The sequence below is a fragment of the Pollachius pollachius genome (genome assembly GCF_949987615.1).
Source record: "Pollachius pollachius genome assembly, chromosome: 4".
NCBI lineage: Eukaryota > Metazoa > Chordata > Actinopteri > Gadiformes > Gadidae > Pollachius > Pollachius pollachius.
In genome coordinates this window covers 11,918,888-11,929,740 of record NC_136937.1, presented here as the reverse complement: position 1 = coordinate 11,929,740, position 10,853 = coordinate 11,918,888, and the positions used below count along the sequence as shown (strand labels likewise).

The following is a 10,853-nucleotide window of genomic DNA, read 5'->3' as shown; positions in this document are numbered from 1 at the left end:
GGAAATCGCATGGCGTGCCAAGCTGCGACCGAACCGGCTTGGCAGCGTAAAAAGACCTATAGCCTACATCATCCTGCCCAACAAAAGGGGCAGGATCTAGAACACAGCAGGGTATTTTTCATAATTTGACGATATGAGCTTGCAAAACAAAACAGCTCGTTAAAACAGGACATTAATTTAAGATTAGTCTTTGTCTCAAGACTGGAAATTGCGCTATATTTCACACTCTTAGATCGGTGATATTGATATTGATTGTTTGCTTACTATTGCGTAGTCATTCTTACTATGCAAATGCTTTACCGTACATACGCCGTTAAGGCGCAGAGCAATATAAACCACGCACGCGAACGGCAGCTCACTTTTGAGGTCTGAACACTTATCAAATAATCTGTGCTGTTTTAACATTTCATAGGTTGGAAGTGTAGTTATCAATACTGAGATATTAGTGGGAGGATATGCTTAACGTATGGCCAGAGAAATGATTTGATTTGATTTCTTTAATTCTACAACAGTATAGGGTTATCTTCTTGGCTGTCTACCTTGAGCTCTTTATCCTCTCACTTGCCCACACAGCAATTACCTTGATTGCTGACATTAGGGTCGTGGGCTACCCTTGCCTTAGGGCAGCAACCTCAGCATGTCCAGGATTTCTCCAAGGATAAGCTCCTGTGGCTTCTAAAGTCTGCTTTCCATTTTCACAAGGATGTAAAACCTTACAAGTGGGCACACACACACACACACACACACACACACACACACACACACACACACAAACTCTTGGATAAGAAAGTGGTCAGCTATGTTATTTAGTCTTTATTCTATCTGTCATCGAGTGGAAAACAGAATCACAGCCAGTAACAATAAAACATCTGTGGCATCAGCTGTTCTATTGTTGCTATAAATAAACACTGATGTATGTTGTACTGGTCCAGATCTATGGCTTCACATCAACTACACACGTGACACGAGTGCATTGCTCACTGGTGCTTTTATGAATTCAAGACCCCCCAAAAAAGGTAAAACAATCAATGTTCTTTTTTTATTGTAATGTCTAATCCTGTCTTTAACTCGCTCAATCGTTCACTCACTCACACACTTACTCATCGGGTTACCTGAACTATAACTGAGATCAACTCTACGGTCAACTCTGTCGAGGTGTCAAAAAACATCATTCACAACTAATCCGCACTGTTGGTAGGCCAACGATGGCAGGACACAATGCCTGTCTTTAGGAAAACCTCCTTCACTAATTTACCCAGACTTTGGTTATCGTTCAAAGTTCATAAAGTTTGCTTACATATGGTTTATGGTATGAGCCTCGAAAGAACATGTATTCATACACACATCCATCCATCTCTACATACATATACTAATACAGACAAACATACATACATACATACATACATACATACATACATACATACATACATACATACATACATACGTACGTACATACATACATACACACACATACATACACAAACGTACATACACTAATACATACATACATACACTAACACATACATACATACATACATACATACATACATACATACATACATACATACACACATACACACATACATACACACATACACACATACACACATACACACATACAGACTCCAAAGTACATAATGTATGAAATGGAGCCCAGACGACGAGACAGAGATGAGTATTATGCTACAAGGCTACAATGTTGCATACTAAAATAAAGCTCCTATCCGTGCCTCAGCTTGAGTCTGCAGCACAGCTACAGCGTGGCTCGGGTCCACTCTGTACAGTCCACCGCTCAGCGCCCTAACCGCTGTGTACCGAAAGAGTATCCAAAGCCCCAAAGAAAACACACACCGCCACTCACACTACACGCCCACATCACCGTGCGTGTGTTTCCCTGTCCGCTTGGAGCCCCCCCCCAGAGGGCTGGAGGCCGGACCGGGCCTGTGCTCCCCCAGGATGGCCGCCACCAACGCCTCGGGCACGGTCCCGGTGCCGCCAGGGCTCCTGGGGCTGATGGGGCTCCGGGGGCTGATGGGGCTGAGGGAGGGCGAGGGCAGCGTGTCCGGGGACACCAGCCGCTCCTTCTTGCCGGCGGAGCCCGGCGAGCGGCTGCCGGTCGGGGGGTCCTTGGGCCTTGGAGAGAGGCTCAGGCCCTGCAGGGAGGGCAGCGGGTTGGAGGGGACGGCGGGGCTACGGCTACGCCGGCTGCTGCGGCGCTGGTGGTGGTGTTTGCCTCCGTTTTTAGGGCTGGGGCTGCGGGAGGAAACACTGAGCAGGACCAGGGTGCTGTCGTCCTCGGAGCTGACGTCGGAGCTCTCGGCCCCACCCGAGGTGGGGCTGTGGACGGGGACTCGGAGCTGAGCGATGGAAGGTGGGCTTTGGTTAGTAGGAGAAATCAAGGAGAATAACCAGCAGTCCTAAACATCAGGGACGCTTATTGTGTACGTTTGATTGTTGTTGTTTGTACCTGGATTGGCCCTGCCATTCCTACGATGGTGTTCATGTTATTACTGTAGTAACCCAAAATGTATTCTCCATCGTCTCTCGGAATGTCTTCTTCTGGAAAGGTGACCTGATGGAAGGAAGGTAGGAAGTCAACTGAGTATTCAACCTGAATTCAAATTTCTAATACATAAACATATCTATATATATATACATTACCTGTGCCACATGCTCTCCCTTGGCCCAGATGAAGGCTACATAATCCTTATGATGTCTGAATCCAACCTGTGTAGAGTAATATTAGAGAGTCATTGCCCTGTTTTTCATATCAAATAAAAAGCCATTGACCAGTTCCTACATTACCTTGTAAAGCGCCACCCAATCCCATGAGCTGCGCTGGTAGCTAGACGCAACGCTGAACCGTACCATAGCGTCCGATACGCTGCACCATTCCTTCTCCACCTGCAGTTGTACCAGCGGGATGTCCACCTTGAAGGGGAACTGTGAAACACATTTTATCAGTACAGGAGAGGATGATAGAGACGATAGAGGAGAGGGAGAGGGAGAGGGAGAGAGAGAGGGGATGGGGGGGAGAGAAAGGGAGAGAGACAGATGGAAATAGAGAGGTAGAAAGACAGAGGGCGAGAGATGGAGAGGGAGAGAGAGAGAGAGGGGGGGTAGAGAGAGGGAGAGAGACAGAGGGAAATAGAGAGGCAGAGAGAGAGAGGGAGAGTGGGAGAGACAGAGAGAGCGAGATAGAGAGAGAGAGGGAGAGACAGAGAGGGAGAGAGTTACGTGGGTGTTTGTTCCGTGGCCCTTGCTGCTACTGAGGGATAAGACTCATGTTCGGGTCAGAGGTCATGATTGTTTTGCTAGAGATTGTACTGTTGTGTACAACAGCAGGCCAACTGAATATTCCTCCCACATGTGCCAACACTTTATGTCACTGTAACCCCTTTGACAATGTGAAACAAAAATAAACTGTCCGCAGTGTGGGTAGAATCAACAGGGAATAAAGAATATTGGTGAACTTTTGTGACATTTTACAGTTTTTTAACAAACACCATGAGAATATAATAGTTGACTGCGCCTGCCTCTATTGGAGACCATTTAGATCAAAGCTTCCGGGCAATTTCTGACCTATAAAGGCATTTCTTCTCTGATGGTTTGGGGAATCTATCTTCCCTGTCAATCACTTAAACACAGAAAGTGTTATCATCTTAATAACACGGACGAAAGCAGAGCTCCGTGCTCCTGCTCCCTCTCTCGCTTTAAGACTCCTTGAATGGAATAGCTTTGGTAGGAGAACTCACATGAAGTGAAAAGATGGCGGACACTGGCTTATGGTCGCTGACGGTGTAGTCCATGTGACTGCGGTACTCGTGCTGCGTCACCTTGGTGCTGCCGCCCAGCCACGAGGTCAGGCCCCGACGCAGAGCGGCACTGTGGTTGGGGACCGAGGAGCCGGTGCGACGAAGGCGCCACAGAATCCGGTCAGTCCAGGCAGGTTTCCTCTTCTTGGCACTGAAGCAAACAAGATGGTGGAAAGCTTCAGTTAGTATGGGGTAATATTAAGTATTATCTAGTGATATGTAGTCATATGTATTCATATGACTTCACATGAAGTCATATGTAGCAATATGTACTATTGTGCATTACTATGGATTAAAACGTTGCAATGTATAGTAATATGAAGTTATATGTAGTAATATATAGTATTAGTATATGCTACACGTGAACCTCCTAAGATGGTGCAATTTGTTTGGTTCGCTGTCTCGGGATATTGGGCAATATCCTATGATTGAGATCTCAAACTCGGCATTGCGTGACGGTCGTCCCTTCAAGCTAATAAAGAAAAAAATAAACCGCTAGGAGTGTTCACGTGTAGTATATGCTAAAATAATTATTCAGAATAATTGTTAAATATATAGTAATATGAAGTAATATATAGTAATATGAATTAACACAAAGTAATAATAAGATGTACTATGTGGGTATATGTAGCAATATGTACTAAAATGCATTAATGCACAGTAGTGGTCGAATATTTGCATGTAAAAATGGCTGACAGACTAACTTCCCCAGGAGAAAGACCCTGAGGATCTGTGCTGCGCCTACCTTGTGTCGTACGTGTGTGTGCCCACATCAAACTTGTACGTAGGGGGAAAGTTGAGAGGGCCCTCCGTGAAACCGTCCAAGATTAGCGCCGTGTTTTTAGCCATATTAAGCTGTTGAAGACACATCCTTCATCATCAGAGCGACCAGAGCGATATGGGAATATGCATACATTTAGCGTCTCAGCACCCAAGAGAACGTCTTACAGAAGGCCTGTCAATACAGAGGTGTAGGATGTAAGATGTAGATGTAACCCTAACCTCGTCTCAGCACCCAAGAGAACGTCTTACAGTAGGCCTGTCAATACAGAGGTGTAGGATGTAAGATGTAGATGTAACCCTAACCTCGTCTCAGCACCCAAGAGAACGTCTTACAGTAGGCCTGTCAATACAGAGGTGTCGGAGGTAAGATGTAGATGTAACCCTAACCTCGTCTCAGCACCCAAGAGAACGTTTTACAGAAGGCCTGTCAATACAGAGGTGTAGGATGTAAGATGTAGATGTAATCCTAACCTCGTCTCAGCACCCAAGAGAACGTCTTACAGTAGGCCTGTCAATACAGAGGTGTAGGATGTAAGATGTAGATGTAACCCTAACCTCGTCTCAGCACCCAAGAGAACGTCTTCCAGAAGGCCTGTCAATACAGAGGTGTAGGATGTATGATGTAGATGTAACCTCACCTGGTCCCTCTCCCACAGCAGAGGCAGCTTGTGGCTGTCGACGGCACACTTCACCACATGGATGTCATAGTCCTCGATACGGAAGTTCAGGTCCCCAAACCAGAACACCACACTGGCAAGAGAGTGTACAATATTCCATTTACCTTTTTACGTTGACACGGTTAAGATTAAAATGACCCGTGTGTGGGAGGTTGATAATTCAACACAAGCCATTTCAAAGCCAATGCATTTGTGACATCACAAGTGGGACCACATCCAGATGTGTAATGAGTAGATCACCTACTGCTTGTCCTATCTGGTGAGGCATGCCGATTGGTAGGCTGGAGTTGCGACCCATACATCTTTCTCCCCAGATGTATGACACTCACGACTCCAACTTGTGACCTCACAAGTGGACCCTCCACACTTGTGACCTCACAAATTGACCCTCCGTACTTGCGACCTCACAAGTGGACTCTCCACACTTGTGACCTCACAAATGGACCCTCCGTACTTGTGACCTCACAAGTGGACTCTCCGCACTTGTGACCTCACAAATGGACACCCCAAAGCGTATGGAATCTCTAAAATGGCTTGTGTGATGACTGATCAACTCCCTACCTGGTGGTAAAATCCACCAGATTGTAAAATACTGGCCCTTTAAGATAAGAAAAGCAGCTCACTCGTGGTCCAGCACGCCGGTGGCGGTGCCGCCCTCAAACTGCTGCTGCTGCAGAATGCTCTCAAAGTCCTCCATGCGCTGGTCCAGATTCCTCATGTGAGCTGGCAAGTGGCAGTTGAGGAAACAGACGGGGTGACCAAACATGGTCATCCTGGTGCTGACACCGCCTTTATTACCCTTGGTATTCAAAGAGGGGGGAGGAAACAGTGAAAACGTGACCAACACAACAGATGCCCTGTTACATTTTGTTCTGTTTCCCTGGCTCATTGAATCAACCAGCTAATGTGCTATGTTAGCACCTACGTGCACTGCTAACCTGGTAGGCAAAACACTTGATGTATTCTAGCTAGTTCCCAGGTTTGACTGTGACATGTAGTGTTATGCTACATCATTCTGTCTCTCTATTAACCAACGATCAACAGTCTTCACTTGCTAGTCCATGATGGCACCTAAGTCCATAGGAATATGTAAACAGAGGAGTTCAAAACCGGCATAGGGTTGGAGGGCAGGTATCCATAGAGATATGCTAATGAATACTGGGGCTCTAAAATTTAATCTGAAATTAGTCAAAATATGTATTATGTAAATAGAAACCAAATTGTAGGTGAACCACAAGCTCTCTTTTCAACACTTAATTGTAATAATTTGCATCAGCCTTTTAAAGAGAGAAACCAGACTCATACAATGATTGCACGTCAGAATGCACGCAGGCAGCCGGGTAGGTAGGTAGATACACAAGTAGGCCATCGTCCGGGCCGAGTTAAATGATTGGCCAGGCTTATTACAGGCCTGTGACAGTCACAGATACAAAATTGTTTCCTTTTTTTGGTCTATGCATTTGATTTATTGATTGCAGTTGGGATTTAAAGAGCTTTTAAAAAAATAACAAAATGAAATACAAATGAAATAATGCATTAGCTTTGATATATTTTTATATTAAACAAAACATAAACACATTTACCCTAAATCTTACCGAATTTACCTGTCCTGGGATTGAAAATAGCTATTTAATAAAGCCTGCCTCATTTTATGCTCCTTTTTTAATGTCAATGTTTAATGTCAATGTTCTTCAAAAACTATATATTTTATTTTAGTGGGAGTAGCCGACTCTGTTTGAATACATAGTGAAACGTCTGATCTAGACCAGTGCACCTGTTTTCTACCAGAATACTGTGTGTGTGTGTGTGTGTGTGTGTGTGTGTGTGTGTGTGTGTGTGTGTGTGTGTGTGTGTGTGTGTGTGTGCGTGTGTGTGTGTGCATGTCTGTCTGTGCGTGTGCGTGCGCGTGCGTGTTGGCCAACCAGTGAGACAGACGATCGTGCTGTTGCTGCACTGACCTCAAACAGAAGGAGACTGCACCACGGCCCAGGGTGATGCTGACATTAACATGCAGGGGACGGTCAAAAACACACACATACACACATACACACACCTATACAAGCACATACACATGCAATACACACACACACACACACACACACACACACACACACACACACACACACACACACACACACACACACACACACACACACACCTCTACACAAACGCACACAGTGTCCCAGTGTCAACAAACCTATCTATTTAAAAAGGGATACTTTGTACCCGTCTCCTTGGTAATGGATCTTTATGTATAAGGGCACTGTGTTATATATTCATAAAACGGATAGTTCCGGTCCTTGATTCTGATTCTAAAGTAAGGCAATACTAAACACAACACACAGTCACACATCTGTGACTGAGTAACCATTCATTATTTGTATTAATGCCAATCTCAAAGTGTGCTAGACTGTGTTGCTTGGCAACCATTTTCCTGTCTTGAGGAACTATGTTGCTTGACAGAAGAATGTTTATTTGTTTTCAATAATTGATGCATTTTATGTTGATTTTGTGAATTCTCATGAGGTAATCTATCGTAACCATGTTGTGCCTAACAACGCCCCCTAGCTGTTCTAAAGTCACTGTAAACAGCAGACTCTCTGGCTTATTGCATATATATACTCTGTATATACTCTCTCTCTCTATATATATATATAGAGGGAGAGAGAGAAAGATATACATATATATATATAGAGAGAGAGAGAGAGAGAGAGAGAGAGAGAGAGAGAGAGGGAGAGAGAGAGAGTCTATATATACAGTATATATATATATATATATATTTAAATATGCGTACCCAGCAGCCACCCAGTCCCGTGCGTGTTTTCTCCGTCTGCACATCTCGTAGGAACGGCAGGTGTGAGAACTTGGAGAAGGCCAGCAGTAGAACCCCTTGCATGCGCTGGGACGCCACCTAGAAATAGAATATAGAACGAGAATACTGTTAGTCGCACATCATCAGTGAAAACAAAAGACCAACAGAAAAAAACGCTTTCGTCACACAATGACATGTTCCCGTCATCATTTGATGACCAAAGCTGCTAACTGACCAACACGTAGCCAAAGGGGCCCAGAGTTTCCATGAAGAGCTCACTCCACTGGTCTGTGAAGAGAGCATCTTTAAGCCGCTTGTTGATCATGGAGTTCACTTCCTGCAACCTGCGGAACACACAGAACACAACACATAATTAGCCTCTTGAAGAGAGAGTCAGGGAGAGAGAGAGAGAGAGAGAGAGGGAGAGAGAGAGAGAGAGAGAGCTATATATATATATATATATATATATATATATATATGATTGGGCCAGGGAGTAAAGATGGGAGGAAAGATCTGTCTCCTCTGGTATCGCAGCAATTGCAGGCTCACCCGATGATGAACATGTCTATGGTTCCATCCACCACATCCCGGCCAAAGAGAGAGGTGATGTCGTCTGGAGGGACGGCTGAACCCACGTTCCATGTGACTATGTACACCCTATAGGAGGGAGAGAGAGATGTGACTGTGTACACCGTATATAGGAGGGAGAGAGATGTGACTGTGTACATCCTATATAGGAGGGAGAGAGATGTGACTGTATATATCCTATAGAGGAGGGAGAGAGAGAGTGTTTTATTATCAGATGACACTCGAACATGGTCTCTACGTGGGCAAGGGTCATGTAACCAGAATAGAAAATAAAAAACAGACAAGCAGCAACGAAACCAACAAGAAACAAACAAATAAACTTACTTTACTTTTTTTCAACACTAAGAAGGATAATGTTATTTCAAAGAAATAATGAATACAAATGATAATAGTACACAATCATAAAACTACACACCTGAAGTCATTGGTCTCTCCTGCTGGGGTTGATCCTCCAGGGGTCTTATTGTCCGGTTGGGGACCCGGCCCCGGACCCGGCCCTGATCTGGGGGGAGGCAGGGTGGGGGTGCTTGGCTGGTGGTTGGAGGCACAGGTTTGGGGGCCACGAGGACTGTGGGGGCTGTGTTGAGTACGGGAGGACTCGCTGGTGGGGGATGAAGAGAGACATCTGGCCCCCTGGGGCACCGTGATGCAGAGGGGGTTGCAGGGGTCCTTCTCCCGTGAGCGGACTTCGGGCCCCCGGCACGGCTTCACCTTGGCCCCCAGGGTGGTCGGTCTCGGCCGGCTGATGCTGGCCGAGACCGGCGCCGGCGTCCAGGCGAGCCCGGGGTCGGGGGGCGGTTCTGGGTGTTGACGTGTCCCATAGGTCGACTGCCCCTTTAGGGCCCCTGAGGGCTCGGGGCCCCGCGGCGGGTCCTGGGACACGGTTTTGTGACGTTCACCTGATGGGTGGAAATGGTGGGGCCCAGAGTCTAGGGGCCCGGCGGGCTCCAGGTTTGTCTGCTTCTGCTGCATGTCTTGTGTCCGCCTGCACTGCACAGAGAGCTCTGTGGAGACAAAGACGGACCGACCACCATATCACATTCAGAAGGTCCTTATGAATATTAATAATGTTAATACTGTGAATTATGTTTATACTCTGTTTAGAAGGCAGCCTGATGATGATAGGATATCAGGCAGCACTTCAGATATTCATAGCGTATTTTTCAAAGGTGATCCACAATTATAAATGATGATGGTGATGGTGATGATGATGATGATGATGATGATGTATACATTTGTCGCGGTAAAGGGATCGACTTGGAGGGAAACGGGACCCAGTGAAAGCAGGTACAAAGAGTCCATCTTCTGTTGAGCTTGTGAGCGATCCCTCCCCACACACACACACATCCCTTTGAAGCTACATCATCAGGGGTGTCAGTTAGGTGGAGCAATGAGCATGTGTACGGCGTCTAGGAGTGATGACATTGAGGGCCTTCAACCTTACACTCACATCTGTCTGTCTTTCTGCCTGTCCCTCCATCTGTATCTGACTCTTTCTCTCTCTTTCTTTCTGTCTCTGTCTCTCCCTCCTTGTCTCTTTCTCTTCCTGTTCATCAGCCTGTCTCTCTTATGATAACCCCCCACCCCCCCAGTAAGACTAGTAAAGGTGTGCATGGCACAGCCCACGCACCACAGCTGCACAGCGGATAATGGATATCAGCTCGTGGGGAGATAAGGGTCACGGAGGGGGGCTGGCTTCAGGCAGCTTCAAAGAGTATAATATCACACACATAAACACAAACACTCCCTCTCTCTCTCTCTCTCACACACACACACACACACACACACACACACACACACACACACACACACACTCACATACATACACACAGACCACCAGTGACCCACCCCCAACGTAAATAAGACACCTGCTTTACTTATTCATGGCGTGCAGTTGAGTAGATGGCTGGCGCCACGTGACATCACATAGTAGCAACCAGTGAAGGGTTTTGCGTTGACGATAAACGACCAATGAATAAGGTCGTATTAGCTTTAACTGCGCGCTGTCTCCAGGTGACCTGGCTCCATTAATAATTGAGGATTTTGCCGGAGAACATAATTATGATTCCTTGTAGATGAAATGAAAAAGGCTTTGACAGCCTGACATGGAACACAACGGAATCCCTGGAGGAATCCGATGGTTTCCGTCCTGCTCTTTATCCTTAGAGGGTGTGGAAA

The 10,853-nt window shown here is 46.0% G+C and overlaps 1 protein-coding gene across 1 annotated transcript; it reads right to left on the bottom strand.

The window, feature by feature from the left end:
• Window positions 1-1,862: 1,862 nt before the first annotated feature.
• Window positions 1,863-9,647, bottom strand: inpp5ja (inositol polyphosphate-5-phosphatase Ja; the record flags this gene model as incomplete). The annotated part of the gene is made up of 12 exons (XM_079734702.1): window positions 1,863-2,357; window positions 2,468-2,572; window positions 2,662-2,727; window positions 2,806-2,943; window positions 3,756-3,966; window positions 4,561-4,670; window positions 5,237-5,348; window positions 5,899-6,074; window positions 8,070-8,186; window positions 8,323-8,431; window positions 8,637-8,744; window positions 9,091-9,647. The coding sequence occupies 12 exons, from the start codon at window positions 9,645-9,647 to the stop codon at window positions 1,863-1,865; spliced, it is 2,304 nt and encodes a 767-aa protein (XP_079590828.1).
• Between the last annotated feature and the right edge of the window lie 1,206 nt (window positions 9,648-10,853).